Source organism: Taudactylus pleione, unplaced genomic scaffold (assembly GCF_031769625.1).
Source record: "Taudactylus pleione unplaced genomic scaffold, aTauple2 ptg000125l, whole genome shotgun sequence".
Classification (NCBI taxonomy): Eukaryota; Metazoa; Chordata; class Amphibia; order Anura; family Myobatrachidae; genus Taudactylus; species Taudactylus pleione.
This window is the reverse complement of record NW_028284527.1, coordinates 5,667,388-5,689,380: the sequence shown is the minus strand read 5'-3', so window position 1 is coordinate 5,689,380 and position 21,993 is coordinate 5,667,388. Positions and strand designations below refer to the sequence as shown.

Sequence of the window (21,993 nt, the reverse complement as noted above, 5' to 3'; positions counted from 1 at the left end):
CGTAAGCACCTCCAGTGTCCCCTAGTGGATTTAAGAGAAAATGGGATTTTGGTACCTACCGGTAAATCCTTTTCTCCGATTCCACAGGGGACACTGGACGCCCACCTCTGCGCCCTTAGCCTGCCTGTTCGGCTCGTTCCGTATGTTGGATGCTTCTGTCATGTGTGTTCTTCTCTCCTTTTTTTTGTTTACTCCGCTTGTTCTCCATCTCCTCTCGGCCTTAATTTTCTAAACTGAGGGCTGGTGGGGCATAGAGCCCTTCTGCTCCACGGGAGGTTTCGGTCCTCCCTGAGCTCGCCTTAGGACACCTGCGTTACGGTTTGACAGGTGTACCGCCCTAGGTGCTTCACACTTCTAAATGATTTAAAGTGCCAGCTCCAGTTATCCACGCCTCTATACCCCAGCGTAAGCACCTCCAGTGTCCCCTGTGGAATCAGAGAAAATGATTTACCGGTAGGTACCAAAATCCCATTTTTAGGGCGCTACTGGTGCTATCTTTTTCACAGCGGGAAAAAATTTGAAATAAAAAAAAGAAATAAAAGTACAATCCTTTAAAAACAGCAGAGCGTCCTTTTCTTTATACATACAAAATGTATGATAAATACTATTTGATCTTTCTGGCAAATAGAGATAATGCGCTGTGTTAATGAAATCTTCAATAAATTTTCCTTGCAGAGGTATACACCCCTCAGGGCTGAGGAAGAGCCTACCACGCTCGAAACGCATTGGAGATTATTGTCTTTCATCTGTATCCACTATCATCGAATCTGCAGTACTGTGCCTCTTTGCTTGGTCCTGGTACTAAAGGAGAAATTTGGGGTTTGCATACTCCAGTTTGCCATCTGGGAGATTAGAGGGATTTCTGGAGTTCCCGGTTATATGCTCACTTCATTGCTCCTATCCAAGGAGCCATCAAGGTACAGTTCAAAATACTGCATTTGTCCGTTGGAAAAACTATTGTTGGCTACATCTGAGGGGTGTATAAATATTTTGCTTTATGCCTGTGTTGAATATATGGCACATTTTATTCTGTGATGTTTTGTATTACAATTTGTGCTTATTTGGAACATACTGCACTATTGTTTGCTTTTTTCTTGTTCTTTTGGGAATACAGGTTGAGTCTCCCATATCCAAATATTCCAAAATACGGAATATTTTTAGTATGACTTATGCTGGCCATACACGCTACAATTATCTGATATTGGCGGATCGCCCCGATAATTGTAGCGCGTGTGCGGGGGGGCGACCGAGGGTTAAATATTGCTCGGTCGGGCATGCAGGATTGTCCAGCATGCCCGTCCGATGCGATATTTACCCGGTAACTGTCGGCCGCATCGGGCAGTGTATGTCCAGCACGGCCGACAGACAGACATTTCCTGTGTTCCTTCCTACGGAAAGGTCTTCTCCCCCGGGGGCGGAGCACGGATGCCGGGCTATAGATTTCTCACAGTGTATGACGGCGACATCTGCGGCTGGCAGCCGGCCAGGTAAAATGTCTGTCGGTCTGACAGACATTTTATCTGGCTGTGTATGCCCAGCATTAGAATGTGAAACCTTTGTGTACATTGAACCATCAGAAAGCAAACTTTTTTTTAAAGCACAAAATCATTAAACTACAGTATACAATAACCTTCAGGCTGTGTGTATAAGGTGTATATGAAACAAATTAATTTCATGTATGTACACAAACTTTTTTTGATGCTCCAAATTATTAAAAATATTGTATAAAATGACCTGCAGGCTGTGTGTATGTATATAGAACATAAATGCATTCTGTGTTTAGTTTTGGGTCCTATACCCAAGATATTGCATTATAGTATGCAAATATTCCAAAATACGGAATATTCCGATATCCAAAATACCCCTGGTCCCAAGCATTTTGGATATGGGAGACTCAACCTGTACATTTACACTGTGACTGCAAGAAAAATGTATTGAAGATTTAATTAACAAAAATATATATGTAGCCTCGGCGCTTCAAAATAGAATACAAATAATGAGAACTCTTATTTCTGGCAATTCCTTTTAGCTGCAGTAATAATGGTTGCTAACCAGTGACATACAGAGAAAAGAAGAATTTTACCGCGCTTGAAGATTTCCCAATAGGAATAATAATGTTCTAAATGTTTAGAACAAATGCCATAGGTAAAAAAAATATAGTAATAAAAAACATTTTAATAATAGCAGTGATAAGAATGATGATGGTTACATATGATAAAACACCATAATGCTTTCTTTTAACCAATAAACAAATGATAATCACAGATCAGAAGCAAATTTTCAGAGCTCTATATATATACGCATAGTTACACAATGTCACTTACAGAGCAATTACAGGCTCATGGAAGAGGATAATAAACAAAGTATAAAAAACAAAGAATTTAATAAAGCCGCGTCCGGCTCTTTAAAAACAATGACACATAAAATCTGTGGAAAAATGTTTTGGTTCTCCTTCAACAGTCCTTAATTGCTGCAGCAACTGAAATATGTAAACCCAGCTAACGTGGATTCTATTTTGTATCCATTCGTAATTTACAATCCACTGTAATTGATAACCCCTGTGAGGTGTGGTGCCGCTTCAAACTTATGCATATATACAGTATCTGCACTTTTCATAAATGTTCCACAAAGTGTTGATTTGTGTGTATAGTGCGGAAAAGCACAATAGTGTGAATCAAATAATTTGTGCACCAGAGGGAGGTCGTTTATGGATGTCAGGCAATGTATATTGAGGCAAGTGGTGGCTAGTAAAAAACAGTCAGCATGTAATGAAGCTGTCAAGAAAGAACGCACTTTTCAGGTGCCAATCCACTTGACAGTGCAAAGACCCACGTAGATGCCGAGGACAAAGCGGTGATCTAAGGCTGGATGGATCGCGTCTCCGTGTCAATATACAGTGCCTGTCTTCCATAAACAACCTCCCTCTGGTGCACAAATTATTTGATGCACACCATTGTGCTTTTCCACACTATAGACACAAATCAACACTTTGTAGAACATTTATGAAAAGTGCAGATATACATAATTTTTAAGCAGCACTGCACCTCACGGGTGATCAATTACAGCGGATTGTAATTTACAAATACGAATGGATACAAAATAGAATCCACGTTGTTCTAAACATTTAGAATCTTCAAGCGCGGTAAAATTCTTCTTTTCTTAAGATTTCATTAACGCAGCACATCATCTGTAATCACCAGAAAGATAAAATACTCTATCATACACATTTGTATGTAAAAAAGAAAACGACGATATGCTGTTTTTAAAGGATTGCACTTTTATTTCGGTTTCTTTCAAATTTTTTCCCACTGTGATAAAGATAGCACCAGTAGCGCCCTAAAATGTTCTCTTTATTTACAGTTTATTTTTAGCCAATAAAAGAGGCTGCAATCTTCGTTAGCATTTGGTCAAAAACGGACATCACCGACTTAAAACCAATGCGGGTTAACAAGCATCTGGTTCAACATCCTACATTTGTCTACAGATCGATCTAGATGCTAAAAATGCCTGCATTGTACACTCTGTCGTTACATGGTGGCTGGACAAGTGTATCATCAAACATTCTCCAGAAAGAAATTCTTTATTAAACACTTACTTGTAACTCCAAATTTCTCATATGTCTCATTACTTGCCTGTGTGGTAAACCATACGTCATCAAAATGGACCATTGTTTTAAAGAACGCATGGTGCTTCACTGCTCAACTATCCATGCTGCTCTAACATCCGGCCATAGTGATCATCGTGTGACTTGTCACTTTTTGGGGGTGAGACAGTTTGGCTGACCACTAGTGCTTAATGATCATGACTAGCGGTGTATGGCCAGAATTGTCCCTGATAAGACAAGCGACACTGGTGTAAAACACATCCACATTTAATGCAGGAGGTACCAGTTGCATACCCAGCAGGTCAGTGCAGCAATCTTTAGCTTCCATGGGATATGGGAGTAGAAGACCCACCAGAGTCCCCCTATTAACATTACAAGACCGGGCTTGTGACGTTGCTAATTGGACCCTGGAGGACTGGCAACATGTGGCGTGGTCTAATAAGTCACGGTTCCAATTGTTTTGGGTTGATGGCAGGCTTCCGGGTGTGGTGCAGCCCCCATGAGGCCATGGACCCCAGTTGTCAACAAGGCACCGTGCAGGCTGGTGGTGGTTCCATAATAGTGTGGGGTGTGTTTACATGACATGGGTTGGGTCTGTTGGTCCACAAAGCATTGACTGGTAGCCACTACAATGCATTGCTTGATGACCATTTGCAGCCCTTCATGGGCCTCATGTACTTCCACAATGATGAAATATTCCAGCAGGATAATGCACCATGCCATCGGTTCCAAGCTGTCCAGAATTGGTCCAAGAAGCATTCTGGAGAGTTCTGACGAAAGGTGTGGCCACCACGATCGCATGACATGAACCCAATTGAGCATTTATGGGACATGGCGGAGTTGCCCATTCATACCAAAGATCCTGCAACTACAAATATCAGGGAGCTGTGTGAAGACAACCAGCTAGCATCGGTCTAAATTTCTCTAGAGGTCTTCCGCCACTTGAGCTGTTGCACTTCATCGGGCTAGAGGGGATTCTACATGTTACTAGGTATCTATCCCATGACTTTTGGCTCTTCAGCAATAATAAATATATAAATATATAAATATATATATATATATATATACATATATATATATACATATATATATATATACATATACACACACACACACACATATATATATATATATATATACACACACATATACATACACACACATATATATATATATACACATATACATACACACATATATACATACATACAGTAGCAAACCGCTCCAGCTATTCACGGGAGCAATTTCCTCTTGCCAAAGTCCTCTGCGTCTCATAACAGCCTACACTATGTCACCAGAGTCCTCATATTAGTGTATGGGGACAGCGGGCCAGATCGGGGCTGAATGGTAAGCTAAAGATATCCATGGTATTTCCTGCATTACCTATAATTAAAAGCCCCGATCCTTAATCTCTACAAAAGTAGGTGAAAATGTTAATTTCCACCCGCTTTGTACAAATTAAATGATGATGAATATACCCCTGTATGTGGTGTGCTGTGTCCAAGAAGAGGAGATGCCTCAGCTGTGCATCGCAATGCCAAGAGGAGGATCTGCCGAACTGTGGAGAGTGAGACAGCTGGCAGCTACCTGCCCCTGACGGAGGTATGGAGGGCACAAATTTATGGTTTGCAGGAGGGAGCCGGACAGCCTAGCACCAGCCCTTCATAGGTGTGTGGTTGATGAAACATCCGTTATGTTAGCCTAAAATTGCAGTCTACACTGTTTTGTTCACACCCTTTTGGTCTGACGCCAGTGTTATACTTTTTAACTGTTTGCTTCAAATGGTTACTACCCTCTAATAAAAACAGACTGCATAGAAAAGACTTTCTAGAAGTGGCAGAACATCACATGGCAATAACATGCACTTGACTAGAAGTAAATTACCAACTTTATTGATAAAAAGTAATATAACCCTTACTACTACTATAACACTTAGCTTTTTCATGTTAAAAAATATTTTGTTGAAAAAAGGACGACAACCAAATCGATTATGGGTCATCTTTCGCAAGGGTTAGGACTTTAGGTACGTTTACAACATCGTAATAGTACCATCATTCCCTTAGGGGGTGCAGTGCCTACACTGAACGATTGATCGTTAGTGTAGGCACATTAATCATCCCGGAACATGGCCAATCTGTAGTTATCGGCAGATTGGCCTGCATGTTTAGGCGATGATTGATGTCGGAAACGACCAGCGGGAATGAGCATCGCTGGTCGTTTCAAACATTTGGATGAATAATTTGCAGCAGATTACTGAGCGATTGCATGATTACGATGTCGTAATCGTACAGTGTAATCGGCTAGTGGATGCGCATCTTTAATGAGGAATATATGAATGTCAATTACGCTACAAATACAGATTTGCTAGAGAGAGTATAAAAACGACATTGCAGATTTTATTTTAACAGACTATTTTTTTGACAGTTCCCATCACCTTTCCATCTGCCTCCCCTGCACCCCGAACCCTTAGGTCTGTCTCTTTCTCTCTCTCTTATCTCTGTTACCACTCTCCATCTACGTCGCTCATCTTTCTCCCCCACCTCCATTCTTCTCTCATCTCTGCATAATAACTGTCCTCCTCCTCGACCATTTTTCTCTCATCTCTGCTCCCACTCCCCCCATCTTTCTCACATCTGTTCCCCTCCCTCATCTCTGTTCGCCCTCCTCCATTTAATCTCTGTATCCTTCCCCCCAAACTCCCATTTCTCTCAACCATCTCTGTACTCCAGGGCTGTAACTAGGGGTGTGTGATGGCACACAGCGCAGAGTCCTGGGGTCAGCACCATTGCTGCCCCAGCAGCACCTGCATGTGGCTTGCGAGGTGCCTGGAACACACTGCAGCCAGTAGCGCTACTGCAGAGCCGTCCGGAGGGTCCAAGGGATGCATCCTGTGGAGCTGCCAGAAGAGTCTTCAGAATACTCCGGGCAGTACTCTACTTCCCTGAGAGCTGGCGCCCCTGCCCCCTAGGTGTGACATCATGATGTCACAGGTTTAGGGGCCAGAGCTGGCATAGGGCACACTGCCATCCTATTACGGGCCTGCTTCACCACTCCACTTAGTGTCTCTCTCATTTATCTTTGTTTTTCCATCCCAATCTCTCATATTTAGGTTCCCCCCCTCACCCATCTGTTCCCCCTCCACATCTCTCTGATCTGTCCCCCTCCCCCATATCTAACATCCCTGTCGCTCCTTGTCCTCCCTCCAGCATCTGTTCATCTCATCTCTTTCCCCTTTCCCATGCAGGGTAGGGGGGGGGGAGCGGGTCTGGGCACTGGTGTGCATACTGCGGCAAGTGAGAGCTGTGAGGGGAGGACAGGGGGGGGGGGGGTGAGTTTGCCTCCATTCGACTTGCACTGCTTTGACCCTCAATAAAAGGTGAGCGGGAGCCAGAGCCTTACTCGCCCCTAGCAGCTACTGATAGCCCTTCAGCTCTACTTGCAACTGCTAAGCAAACATTTAAGCCCATTATGTTGCAGATGAAAATAAGACTAAAAACACCACCAATTAACTTAATGAGAATCTTTTACTATAGCATGTATTCTACAAATAATGCATACCTGCTGTAGGTGGCACCGTTCCAACATAACGCACCGTTGCATATTCCCCATCGCAAATGATGCGTCTACCATTAGGGTCATTTGGAATGTCATCACTCATTGTGCAGAGGTCTTCTCACAACTGAAAAATACATAAATTGATTGTTATACAATAAAAGGGTATTCACACTAAGGTGCTCTAACTGTCCCAAAATGTCCAATGAAGGTATGGTGAACAGACCAATATCACTCCTGATTGCAAGCCCTCGTCGCTCCAGATGTATAATGGAAAAAAAAACAACACACCAGATAAGGGTACTTAGGATCCCTCAAAATCAAACCCTAGATGGGATAGTAATTAAGACCATAAATGGACAGATAGCGCATACAGGGCTCAATCTTATTAGGTTCGGGTTGGGTCCTGCACTGCGAATTACATTTGCAGTCCAATTCCAAACTCATACGGATGTTTCAGAGAAAATTTACGTTTTCTCATGTGCACCCCCCTGAGCAAATGAAGAAGTAGGAAAAAGGTTCAGTGTAGAACCTCTGGTACACCCCTTCCAATGAATAATCAAGCACTTGGTGGGGTTTAAATAGCATAATTACAATAAAAACTTCTCAGTTTTCAGGTGAATTTTTCCCAAAAGCTCATTAATGGGTAAATGATGTGGGACAGATATGTGGAGGTGTTGTATTGATGGGAGAGGGTTTTTTTTTTTTTTTAACTTGCAGATGTAAAAAAAGTGTTTATTATGACTTTTAGAAACTTGTATAAAAACCCTGAAAATCTACTATACACACATTTTCCTGCACCTCAAAAATGCTGGAGGGCAGCTGCGCATGCCAAGATACAGTCGATCCTCCCATGGGCCTTTGTGGAGCTCGGGAGTCATATCTCATGACTCCGCCTTCAGCAGCCAGCACACACAAAGTCCAAGAAGCCGGAAAAATCAAGCAAGGCCAGCCATGGCTACGTAGCCCTTACTTGAGAGTTTTTGAACTCTTAAGTCAGGGCCATATCATGTTTGAAGAGGTGGAGCAGAGTAAGTCAGCTGGGAGAGCCTATCCTGGGGAGAGGGTTGCTGGATGATGGGTTCTGTGCTGGGAAAGTCATGCATAATAAAGCCTGGGGTGCTGTGTTGGGAAGGCTTCCAGGATGAGGCCTGGGGTGCTGTGAGGCAGACGGTATGTGGTGGAGAGAGGGAGAGAGGGAGGGAGGGAGAGAGGGAGAGAGGGAGAGAGGGAGAGAGGGAGAGAGAGACACAGACAGACAGACAGACAGACACAGAGAGAGACTGACGCATTGTCGGACTGAACCTGGACAGGCCTGCCCAGATTAAGCGCCCTGTGCACTGTCCGAAGCTCCAATATATTTATTGGTAGATTACTTTCCTGGTCTGTCGTCCTTCCCTGAAAGGTGTGATGACCCATCGCTGCTCCCCAAACTCGCAGAGAGACATCTACTGTAGATAGAGAGATGTAACAGATATGAAAAATGGGGGCAAATGAGTCAGTTTTGTGTCCTTTTCCAGACTCCTGAATTTTTTTTCTGAATTTCTCAAAAACAAACTTTTGGCTTAGGAGTGCAGTGAAACAAATGCCGATACTCTAGGACGCAGTGATTCAAGAAAGTTTGGGAACCACTGCTCTATACTATATACACTACCAGCTGGAGTACCCGGCGTTGCCTGGGATTTTAAGAATGTTGTTTACACATCATCCTCCAACCAACCTCTCCTTAGGCAGGCCTCACGAAAAGTGTGACAAACTTCCCCATCAACAGTCCAAACTTCGGAGATAGAAGCATTAAAAATTTGTAGGGTGTACAGTGTAAACACGGCCAAGAGCTTCTGTTGCTCTGATACCAGGATGACCATCTACAGCGACTCAGTTTTCGGTGCAGAAAAAAAACTTTTGGAGAAGCATTCCATGTGTAATATTTTGGCAACTTACAGTACAGCAGGGTCCTTGCAAAGTCATCCTTTTAACACAGTTGGAAGAAAAGTGAATGTTGTTGCGTAATTTGGTATAGTCAGAGAGCTGAGAGTGCTGGCAAAGCCTGCTAAAGCTCTCTTCGATAATAAACATTAAGATCATGACAAAACATGATAACACAAAACGCTTGCTAAGAGGCCCTACCCATATGCCGTGAAGCCCCACAATGAACGTCAAGCCAAAACTGTGGTTTTTAATTAATTAAAACTTGACAGTAATTAATTTCTATTTAAACATTTTTTCGTTGCCTCCGCCGTGTTTTAATGCGCGCGTATGTAAAATGTCACGATCTTCGCTTGTAAACTGTGGATTTGTATAGAAAGACAGGACAAATTTTCGCATTTATATAGTAGAGAAGATAGAAAAGAGAAAAATCGTAGATAAGCTAAATCTTTTTCTATTTCCGTACCTGACCTCTAGAGGGCGAATGCTATGCAAAAATTGTGTTTATTAATTAATTCAGAATAAAAACAGTAATTAATTTTGATTTAGTAGAGAAGATAGAAAAGAAAAAATAGTAGATGAGCTAAAACCTTTTGTAATTCCATACCTGACCTGTAGAGGGCGAATATTATCCAAAAATTGTGTTTTTTCATTAATTAAAAATTAACAGTAATTAATTTTGATTTCAAATTTCTTTTAGTTGCCTCCGCCGTATTTTAATACGCTCATATGTAAAATTTCACGATAGTGGCTTGTATACTGTGGATTTGTATGGAAAGACAGAAGGGCAAATTTTCGCTTTTATATAGTAGATTGTTTCTAAACATATGTGGATATAAATAAATATACTGTATATTTTTTAAATCCAGCAGTTACATTACAGCGCTTTTGAACACCTCTTTTTTTAATTGGCTAGTTTTACAAGAGCTGCAGTTTTTTGGCTGCCTTATAAAATATTGACATACAGATATATAGTAATAATGTTATTTCTGTATAGCGCCCTTTTTCCTTTTGCTTGTGACAATGAGAAGTAGATTTTTATAAAAGTGGGTTAATAAATAGGACCATTATTAGCCAAGTGGGTAATTTGGATAGGGAGAGTCTACTTTTACCTAATGAGAAAGGAAAGACCAATCTGGACTTTGGTCTGGCATTTAATACAGAGTTCACAAAGTAACATAGGAGTGTTGAAAATATTTTTAGGCAGACCTAGAATATTTTATTAAAGGACCTTACAAAGGATCTTACCCAGGAAGCCAAAACTTACTTATAGGAAAGCAGCTAACTAATAGATTAGTCTAAAGTGCTTTCTTCAAAAGTAATCAGAAATATTTACCTAGGAACAAATGGTTTCATAGGCAAAAGAACAGAGGGCCTGATTCTGAGATTTACACTAATGCAAATCGCAACTGTATTCTCTTACGGATCGCAGTTGCTAAAATTTCTAATGCCTTCCAAAGCATAGCCGAGAATAGGGATACCCACTACTGCATTCTCATTCGTCAGACGACGTATAAAAGGCATAAACATCGGTACAATTGATGCACATCGGGCAGTCACACAGCACGTAAATCAGAGTTGCCTACCCTCCCGCATTCTGCGGGAGCTGCCCGAATTAAGGTGGGAGCTCCTGCTACCCCACAAAGTAGCCTGAATCCCCTGCATTCCCACTGCCCCGTATAAAAATCAGGACTGCGCATGCCTGAGGTCCGGAGGTGAAGGGGGCGGGGTCTGAGCTTGAATGCGTCAAGACACAGATGTACTCACCATGGGTAACGGGTGCAGGGAGACTGATGCTCCCAGCATTTACTGATGCTGATGCTCCCAGCATTCCCTGGCCAGCCAGTGATAAAGGAGGAGCCGACGCCGGAGGACTTATGAGCTGCATGTGACTGTGGGGTCTATTTATCAAGCAGTGAAAAGCATTGAAAAGTGGACCAGTGGAAAGTTGCCCATAGCAACCAATCAGCTTTGAAGTAGCATTTACCAAGCACAGTCTATAAAATAATAGGTAGGAGCTGATTGGCTGCTATGGCCAACTTCACAAATGGTTCACTTCTCCACGCTTTTCACTGCTTGATAAACAGACCCCTGTGAGTGTGCAAAATCTATTAATGTCAGTGCTGCAGGAGGGGAGAGCGGAGATTGGGGGAGATCTATTAATGTGTGTGTGTGACTGTGTGAGTCTATTCATGTAAATGTGTGTATGTGGAGAGGATCTATTAATGTGAATGTGGGGAGGGGATCTGTGTGTTTGTGGGGGGGGATCTATTAATGTGAATGTGTGTGGGGGGGGATCTATCAATGTGAATGTGTGTGTGTGTGTGGGTGGGATCTATTAATGTGAATGTGTGTGTGGAGAGGATCTATTAATGTGAATGCTACAGGGGAGAGCGAGTATTTATGTGAATGTGGCAGGGCAAAGATATTGTCAGTGGGGGAGCTAGGGTGCCAGCTTATAGGAATATATACGCCCATAGGTGGAGCTAGACACGCCCTTTGGGCGGAACAGACCACGCCCCCACAACGGCACACCACGCGATTGTCAAATCTCCCTGAAAGTGGTTTTCAAAAGTAGGCAAGTATGATGTATGTCAAGTCTGACCAGCCATAAACACTGCCATTCTCCTGACATCCTTCACAGAATGAGAGCTCTCTGCATATCTCAATTGTTAATTTATGCATACCCATGAAACGGCATTTAAACAGTCATACACGCCTGCAATTTTCTAACAGTCCCTCTCCTTACCAGCCCCAAATGCTGTCACTCACTTTGTGAGTGCTTCCGCTGTACGAGTGTAATCGCATTGCAATAGCTGCACATGCGCAAATCAGCTTTCGCGCATGAGCAATAGCATTTGATCTGCATAAATCTTGGCTTTGCAAAAATCTCTGAATCAGGCCGCAAGTGTGTTATAAAGGAGAAAAATTGTAAGAGCTCAGAATTTGTGACATGTAATACAAGGCACGTAACATATGCCATACAATGTGTCTGAGGTATAATCTATATTGGGAAGACCACAAGACTATTGAAAGGACATTAGGTAGAACATGTTAGAAGCATTAAAAAAGGTATAGATATCCATCCATTTTGTTCCTATTTTAAAGAGAAGCACAATAGTTCCAAAAAGTGCATTAAATATTTTTGGGTGATTACAACTATTCATGAAAGCTGGAGAACAATATAGACATTAGATTAGCAAAATGTGGATTCATGATCAAGTATTTTATATGAATATTTACATATACCGTTCCAGATTATAATATTCTCTTATAGATGCATTATGTTTCATCTTATGTATAATCTCGCATGTTATATATAACTAGTTTGTAGCTTAGTAATAGGGATGATTGGATCATACGTATATGATTATTATGGTTTATGATTTGGCAATTCTATTTAAAAATGATGTGCAGATAGTTACTATGTCACTAAACAGGGATTCTTTGCAGAGATACGTGTGTGGCATGTTACCATAGTTTCACATATGGATTGAGCTGCAGCAACATGACAGATGTTTTGCATTAACTTAATTGTATTTGCAGCAGGACAGCGAGATTGGAAACCAGGAGAGAGACTTCCAGCTTTTCCATATTTAAACTGTTAATCATTTGGTCCACTCACCTTGTAAAAGACATTCTGAAAAGTTGAAAAGTGTTGGTGGAGTCCCATTTAGGGGTAGTACTATTCGTTTAGACATCGGGATTGGTTTATCCTGGATAACTTACCCAGGCACAACCTGCGTCTGAGAAGCGACTTTGATGTGCTGTATTCCCATCTTACATCTGATAAGTAACCCTCTTCATTTGTGGAAATGTTTCCTTTAGATATATTTTTATGTCAAATAAATGTTTGGAATTTTTACATACTGCACCATGAGCATGTTTTATGTGTTTCATGATATGCACACAATGAGGAAGATCTGATGGCACAGCCGAATGACGACTGTTGAGATAAAGAATCTGCTATGTGCACATTTCAAGATTCCATCCCATCTTGAGGGGTTAACTCTGTGGGTGCGATCTATCCATTTACAGTTGCACCCTTATTCTGCTATATAATATTGGGTGTATTATATAAACAGATGGATTTACAATAAATGTACACATTGTGTGTGTTTTTACACAGAGATCCAGAGCTATGAAGAATTACCATCAGGAGTGATATTGGTTTATTCACCATACCTTTGCTGGATATTTTCGGACATTTAAAACGCCTGGTGGAGTACCCATTTATTTTGTTTTAGATGTGTGTGAGGGGTTTAGTGGCTCCCATTTGTATACAGTAGGCCAGTGGTTCACAAGCGTGGTTCTCAAGGCACCCTAATAGTCCAGGCTAAGGATATTTATGCTTGAACACAGGTGACCTAATCAGTACATCGGTCAAACTGATTTAACCACCAGTGCTCAACCATGGATTTCTCAAAAACCTGAACTGTTAGGGGTTCCCAAACTCAGTCCTCAAGGTACCCCAACATATGACACTATTTTGTAGAGCTTTAAGAGCATTCCAAATTTGTTTGATTTTGAATGTTATATAATGTACAGTAAAAAATTAGATAAACAGAAAAAAACAATGTCATGGGAAAGTGTGCAAATTATATTAATTAGAATCATCACTTCTCCAATAATGAGAACATATATAATTACTTTTTCTTTTAAAGCCATGCTTCAACTACTGTAACGCATTACACAACCTCAACTGATGCATTAAGGGATTGTTATTACTAAAGTGCAAATAAAATTGAAAACATAAAAACAGTAGAAAATAATATTCTCCTACTTGACTTTAACGACAAAGTCAATTAGAAAAGTTAAGCAGAAAAAAACAAAACACTACAAAGCCCAAAGTATTCATGTGCTTTCCAATTTCAGCTACTCCTATTGCTAACAGGGGCATACAATCATGCAATCTCTATTGTAAAACATCAGCAGAAGAATGAGTCATACTGCAGAGCTTAGATACTTTCAACGAGGCACTGCCATAGGATGCCACCTTTACAACAAGTCAGTATATCAAAATGTCTGTCTTGCTAGAGCCAGTGGCAGTCAGTATGTCAACATTCATAATGTCGACACCAGAATATCAACAGTTATGTTTTCAACCACAGTGCCGCGGCACGAGCGGTCCTCGAGTGTGCTGCCGGAGATGCCCGCCAGTGCACAACCACTGCCGGTTTAACTTCGCGCCCAGGCAGTGCTGTGCTCTTCCATGTAGCTCAGAGACACTTCCTGGCCCATGGCCAATTAGACGTGGTGGCGTGACATCATAGGTCACGCACTCCGCGTCGCCGTCCTGATTGAGTGTGACTGAGGCTACAAACCACTGCCGGTGCCACCCATGGCTGAGGAACAGGGACAACTAGGAGCTCCCATCTCTGTTACCATCAGGTCAGGCAAGTCTATTGTTGGTGACTGGGGCAATAATTGAGTTATTTTTTGTTCCCTGTGGGGGCCAAGGGCCTTGATTTTTTTTCCCGTGAGGACCTATGTTTGTGGGTTTTTTTTCCACAGGGGATAACGTGTGTGGTTTTTTTGATGGTGTGCCTTGGCAATTTTAAAATTGTAAATATAGGGAAAAGGAATTGAGGAGAAACCCTAAGCACTGGTACCAAAATTCATGTGGGTTATATAAAAGGTAGAAAAAATTCCAAAGTATTTAGAAAATATCATAATGGGTCGTAACATACCAAAATCTGATGAAAATGGAGGTGCACCCTAGAGAGTAAAATAACTAGCAACAAGGGGGAGGGAAAGTACTCACATATGTTGACATATGGCTCTTGACATATTTCTACTTTATATTGTGCAGATTATAATATCTCAGATATTCATTACGTAACATATTATATATTCCATTCTGGGCATTGAGATATATATTTTTTGCAGAGGTGGGCTTCTGATGGTATTTACTTATTTGTGTAAATACAGATTGTATATCTATTGCGGTATAGTGTTTCCAGTATCAATTTAAGAACTATATCTATTCAATTACATTTCCATATTTTCACCTATAGTTTTTACTATATAAAAGGAGCTATGATAGCTTATACAACCTTTTGCTGTATTGTGATTTATGATTACATATGATCTCATATAGACATGTTTGAGTGACTTTTTGGGTGGAATTCAATTGATTTCGCGGCCCGCATCTCCCGTCTAAAGTGACAGGAGATCGCGGGCAGCTATTCAATTGTGCCAACGTTTCACGCTGATCGCACCCAAAGTGGTCGGGTTTAGCCGCGTAAAACGGCTAACCCCGACCAAAGTGCTGGGCGCGATCGCGAAAAGTGCCGTTTGGGCGCCCAAACAGCCCTCTGGGGCTGCGAGCTGAAATTGAGCGCTAGCAGCTGATCGCACCCGACAGGAGCAACAATAGAATAGCTCCGTCGGGTGCGAAGGGGGGAATAAACAATTGAATTCCCCCCTATGACTCACTATAGAGATCACAACTCAAGGGTGACATTCACCAATTGAGTCTATTCCCTATATTAACAGGAGAATAAAATGCTTTTCTATTTATGTTGTCAATATATGTTGTCCAGTGTTTCTGTCCAATTGTTCACATGTATTTACTCTATTTTAAAGAATGCTAAATAAAAGATAAATTTTATAGTACAATTAGGTAGAATTTGTGCCCCAAACAAATGAGTACTTTCGCTCCTCCATGTTGCTAATTTTAAAATTGTGTTTGGTGTGCCATGAGTTTAAAATCACTGTGTTAACCAGTTAGAACAAAATAGAAGTCTTTACTTCCTTATACCCACTGGTGTATCTTACCATGGGTGGAAGATGTGCTATGCACACAAGCATGAGTCAAGCGAGCACTGTGCCATACACAGCATTACCTCTTCAAGAAGAGAAGGGGTATTGTTACTGGCAATGCTTCTGCACTACAGTACCAGACAAGCCCTCCCCAGCAGCAGCCGAAATGGTTACTCCACTACCATATGTATCTTTTTTTTAGTGCACAATATTACTGATTATCGGGGGATTCACGAATGGAGGGTCAAGTATTGGTTTCACTTGGCTAGCTCTCACTAGGCAGTGGATTGCGGTAGGAAGTGTATCTAGCAGTAGGGGCCTACTTTATGCTGGGGTGGGAGAAGAGGATCCCTATAGATACCTTTGCATTTGGCTCAAATCCCATGGGACTGCCTGCTCTGGCCCTTCTCAAACCATGTGGGATATGTGTGTGTGTGTGTGTGTGTGTGTGTGTGTGTGTGTGTGTGTTTTGTTTTCTTTTACTGTTTTTATATACAGCGCCTGCGGTGGGGGGGGGGTATTAGATATTATTATTGTGTGACTAAGATTTAATTCCGCAAGTTTCCTTCCTCCCCTGAGTCAAATGAATTGTTTTAAGAGGCTTGGGCTCAAAAAGAGGTTTAAACTTTCCCAGAGATTAGAGGTTTAGTATCTGCATCCTGTGGCTGATAGGAGGAGATTCCCACTTAATCCTAAAATAAATGCTTGTTTCCCAATTGGCAAATCCAGTTCCTAATGCAGGCTCTTTAAAATAAAATTCTGATTGGAAGATTAAATGTATGTTAATTTCTATCTATAATGGGTGCAGGGTGTACAGTGCACACGGGCCCCTGGGTCCAGGGGGCCCCACACCACACACCCTGCACCCATATTATCTAATACTTACCTCTCCGAGGTCACGCGTCGGTTGTCCTAGCCCTGCACAAAACACAGGAAAATAGCAGCCGCGGCCATATTTCCGGTGTTTTACGCATGTGGAGTGAGGAAATTGCTGGGAAAATGGCGGCCGCGCCATTTCCCCAGCGACCTGCTTATGCGCAGTAGACTCTGGACACACTCTAGTGCCCCGAGTCTACTGATGTTGCGGTCGACGGTCAGACGCGTCAGTCTACTGCCGGCCGCTGGGGAGAGAGGAGGGGGCCCTGGATGGGGAATAAACACGGGCCCCCTCCTCTCTTAAAACGTCCATGTGGCTGCTGGTGTGGTTCTTAGGTCCATCTTAGCTTCAACTTGGATTAGTAAGGCTGTTGAACCCTAGGCTTGCCAGTTGGCAGAGGACATATGTTCAGGTATGTCGAGAGTGGACTTGTTATCTGTTACCTGTGGTTGAAAGAGGCTTCAGCTTAAAGTACTTAGGAGAGGTAGCCATTGATGGAGCTCAGAACGTTGCAGGCTGATGGGGATTTTAAGAAATCCCTAAAGGTGCTTAATTTTTCAGGGGAGCTGTTTTTTGGGCCTGAGTTAAATAAGATTATCTCCATGGCCACTGGAGGGAAGAGCTTTTCTTCCTTCTTCAGCTTCCATTTCTAGTTGCCCGGTCTTTCGTCTGGTTTAGTCATTTGGTTTCATGGAAGAGTATACCTAAGACATTTGGGTAAGGGGTGTAGTGACCAGAGGTTATATAATAGACCTCAAGGGTCCTTACCAAAAGGTTTTTTTTTTTTTAAATCAGATTTTCCAAAGCATCTCGCTCAATTCAATAATTGCTGTTAGCACACTCTATTGTCTCTAGAAACCTGTTTCTAGGTCAAAACTCAAACAGCTTTTTCAGGCTGATTCTAAATATAAAATCTTTGAATCTGCAATTTCAGGAGGCCTGGTTCAAAATAAGGTCAGTAATGGAAAATAATATGAGATATGGTAAGAACTTACCTTTGTTATCTCTATTTCTACGAAGTCCATAGGGTTCCACAGGATACCTTGGGTATAGGTGTGACGTCAGTCATCGGGCACCATAGAGTTAAGCTTTCAGCCTCCCAGGATGCACTAGGGTCCCCCTCCTATACTCCGCCCCCGAGCCAAGGCACCTCAGTTAGTTACCAAGCCATAGGCCGGAGGAGGAGAAGGAAGAGAGAGAAAGAAGATCTGGATACACACAAGAATCACACTCTCACCAGAGGGAGACGGGAAAACCGGTGACCAGAGCAAAGCCCATCTGCAGCACAGGTGCGACAGGGCGGGAGTCCTGTGGAACCCTATGGACTTCGTAGAAATAGAGATAACAAAGGTAAGTTCTTACCATATCTCATATTTTCTACTTCAGGGTCCATAGGGTATCCACAGGATACCTTGGGGATGTCCCAAAGCAGTATCCTTTAAGGGTGGGGACGCTCCTGTGCTGAAAGGAGAATCCGCCGCCCGAAGGAAGCATCCTGAGAGTCGAAAGTGTCAAACCTGTAATACCTCACGAAGGTATGGACAGAGGACCACGTAGCAGCCTTGCAGATCTGGACTGCAGAGGCACGTCGAGCTGCCCACGAAGGACCCACAGACCTAGTGGAATGAGCCTTCAAAGAAGGAGGAACCGGCAGACCTTCATGAAGATAAGCTTCAGAAATGGCCCTACGGATCCAGGCTGCCAAAGTTTGCTTTGAAGCAGGCCAACCCTTTTTACGGAAGCCATAGAGGACAAACAAGGCGTCCGACTTCCTAAATGAAGAAGTGCGGTCAACATAAGTCCTTAAGGCCCGCACAACATCCAAAGTGGCCTCACCCACTGAAAGGCCAGGTGAGTTAAAGGCCGGAACAACTATTTCCTCGTTAACATGAAACTGGGAAACAACTTTGGGAAGAAATTCAGGCCGAGTGCGGAGCACTGCCCTGTTCCCATGAAAAATCAAGAAAGGGGGTCTACAAGAGAGAGCCCCTAAATCAGAAACACGTCTGGCCGAAGCTATGGCCAGAAGGAAAACAGTCTTAGCTGTTAGCCATTTAAGATCCACTGAGCCCAGTGGTTCAAACGGCGGTCCCTGGAGAGCCCTCAGGACCACAGCCAAATCCCAAGGCGCCACAGGTGGAACAAAGGGCGGCTGAATGCGGAGAACACCTTACATAAAGGTGCGCACATCCGGGATTGTAGAAATCCTACGGTGAAACCAGACAGACAGGGCCGAAACCTGTACCTTCAAAGAAGCAAGGCGAAGCCCATGATCTAGTCCCGCTTGTAGGAAGGCAAGTATCCTAGACAGACGAAACTCCCGCGGTGCAGAATCTCTCGGTCGACACCATTGGAAGAACGTATGCCACACGCGATAGTATATCCTCGCGGACGACGGTTACCGAGCTCGCAACATGGTACGCACCACAGAGCTGGAAAACCCCCTGGACCTCAACATGGCTGTCTCAACAGCCACGCCGTCAAAGACAGCCGAGTCAGGTCCGGGTGAAGACAAGGACCCTGCGACAGAAGGTCTGGTCGTAGCGGCAACCGCAGAGGACTGTCCACGGACAGACCCTGAAGGTCTGAGAACCAGTGCCGTCTGGGCCACGCGGGAGCTAACAGGAGTGTCCCTCCTTCCTGTTTGAATTTCCGGATTACTCGTGGAAGAAGGGAAACCGGAGGAAACAGGTAAGCGAACCGGAACGTCCACCGGACGGACAGAGCATCCACCAGAGACGCCTCTTCGTCTCTTGTGAGAGACCCGTACACCGGCAACTTGTTGGTGTGCCGGGACGCCATGAGGTCGATCTCTGGAAGACCCCACCTGTCCACCAGTAGTTGAAAAACGTCCGGGTGCAGGGACCATTCCCCCGGATGAACGTCCTGGCGACTTAGAAAGTCCGCCTCCCAATTTAGCACTCCCGGGATGAAGACCGCTGATATGGCCGGAAGATTGCGCTCTGCCCATACCAGGATCCGAGACACCTCTACGAGAGCCGCCCGACTTCGGGTTCCTCCTTGCCCGTTTATGTAGGCCACGGTGGTAGCGTTGTCCGACTGGACCTGTACCGGACGACCCTGGAGAACCCGATGTGCCTGCTGGAGAGCATTGAAGACCGCACGGAGTTCCAAGATATTTATTGGAAGCTCCGCTTCTGTTGGCGTCCACCTGCCCTGGAACAAGTGTGGACCCGAAACTGCTCCCCAGCCCCGAAGACTGGCGTCCGTTGTCAACAGGACCCAATTTGGTACCCAGAACGGACGTCCCTTGCTGAGATGGGTCGTCTGCAACCACCAGGCAAGAGACAGGCGAACCTCCGGGGTGAGCACTATCGTCTGGGACTTTAGAGACTGAGGCAGCCCGTTCCACTTGGACAGGATCAGGTGCTGCAGAGGTCTGGAGTGAAACTGGGCATATTCCACCATGTCGAACACCGACACCATGGAGCCCAGTAACCTCATCGACGAGTGTAGAGACACCCGGCGGCTGTGCAGACAACTGCGCACCCTCGACTGTAAAGCAGAGATCTTTTCCTCCGTCACAAAGATCCTTTGCTGTTCAGAGTCCAATAAGGCTCCGAGATGCAGAATCCGCCGAGACGGGATTAGAGTGGACTTCTGCCAGTTGATTAACCAGCCGTGCCGTTGCAGCAGCGCAATGGTCAGGTCCAAGTGGCGTAGAAGGAGCTCTGGAGATCCTGCCACTAATAACAGGTCGTCCAAGTACGGCAACATGCGGACTCCCTGCAGCCGCAGAGAAGCCGCCATGACCGCCATCACCTTGGTGAACACACGCGGTGCTGTCGCCAGGCCAAAAGGCTACGCCAGAAACTGAAAGTGGTCGCTGCGGATTGCAAACCTGAGGAACTGTTGATGGCGCAAAAGAATAGGGACATGCAGGTAAGCGTCCTGTATGTCCAATGACATCATGTAGTCCCCAGGTTCCAGCGCCAGAATGATGGACCGTAGGGTCTCCATCCGAAACCTCGGCACCCGCAAAGACTTGAGAGCTTTGAGGTTGAGAATCGGACGATACGACCCATTGGGTTTCTGCACCAAAAGAAAAGGATTTGAATAGAAACCCTGGCCCCTCTGGGAGAATGGAACAGGCACTATAACTGCAGCCTGGAGCATAGTGTGCAAGACCTTCCGCAGCTCCGTGGTCTTGTTCCGGTCTGATGGCAGACCCGTGGTGAAGAATCGAGCCGAGGGGTCTGTGCCGGAAAGAGAGGGCGTACCCGTGGGAGACCACCTCGAGAACCCAAGTGTCTGTCGTGGTGACCGACCAACACCGGGCGAACTGCAGCAGGCGGCCTCCCACTTTGGGATCCCCCAACCGGAGGCCCGGACCGTCAGGCCGCAGGCTTGTCATCAGGCTTAGGGGCCGGACGTCTGGTACTCCATGCCTGCTTCCGGGGCTTGGCCGATTTTTTGGGGCCAGCCTGTCGGGGAAAGACTGTGGTTTGGGCCTGCCCTGGGCCCTATAAGACCGAAAGGACGATGGTCCTGAACCAGAAGTAGCCGCGGCCGACGAAAGACATGCCGATTTGGCTGCCGCCAGCATGGCCACAATCTTGTCCAGATCTGGACCGAAGAGAACTTCTCCGTTAAAGGGCAACGCCTCCAAACCCTTTTTGGAGTCAGCGTCCGCCTTCCAGGATCGCAACCACAAGGTGCGACGAGCAGCCACCGCTGCTGAAGAAATTCGAGACACCAGTGTACTAATGTCTAAGGCCGCCTCATTGATATAAGTGGCCGAATCACGGAGATTACCAATCAACTCCGTTTGTTCGGCCAGACAGTCGGAATCAAAGGACGCCTCCAATGAATCCGCCCAGCGCTCCATCGCTCTGGCAACCCAGCAAATGGCCATAGCCGGCCGCACTGATACCCCCCCCGCCGGGGGAATAAGCAGACTTCAGGCAGATCTCCACCTTGCGGTCCGTAGCATCCTTAAGGGAGGACATGGATGGCATCGGCAATGTGGTACTACGGACAAGACGTGTCACATGAGAAACCACCTGTGGAGGGGATTCCCACTTAGCAAAATAATTATCCGCGAACGGATAAGCCACTGCCAGGCGCCTCTGCGGCTGGTATCGCTTGCCAGGCTGTTTCCACGCCTCCTCTAAATGGTCCATTAACTGACCCGAAAGAGGAAAGACTGTGGCGTCACCCTTCACATCCTTAAAAAAGGCATTCTTGGATTTAGCAGCTGGGGGAACTTCGTCCTCAATCACCAAGGCTGTGCAGACTGCCCGAATAA

At 44.5% G+C, this 21,993-nt stretch overlaps 1 protein-coding gene across 2 annotated transcripts in view; it reads right to left on the bottom strand.

The window, feature by feature from the left end:
* Window positions 1-21,993, bottom strand: part of TBCE (tubulin folding cofactor E) — a 121,673-nt gene that overhangs the window by 87,609 nt on the left and 12,071 nt on the right. For both annotated transcript variants that reach the window (XM_088472506.1, XM_088472507.1), the window contains one exon: window positions 7,163-7,283. In XM_088472506.1, the coding sequence (XP_088328632.1) occupies window positions 7,163-7,262 (100 nt within the window). In that variant the 5' untranslated portion in view covers window positions 7,263-7,283. The remainder of the gene's footprint in view (window positions 1-7,162; window positions 7,284-21,993) is intronic.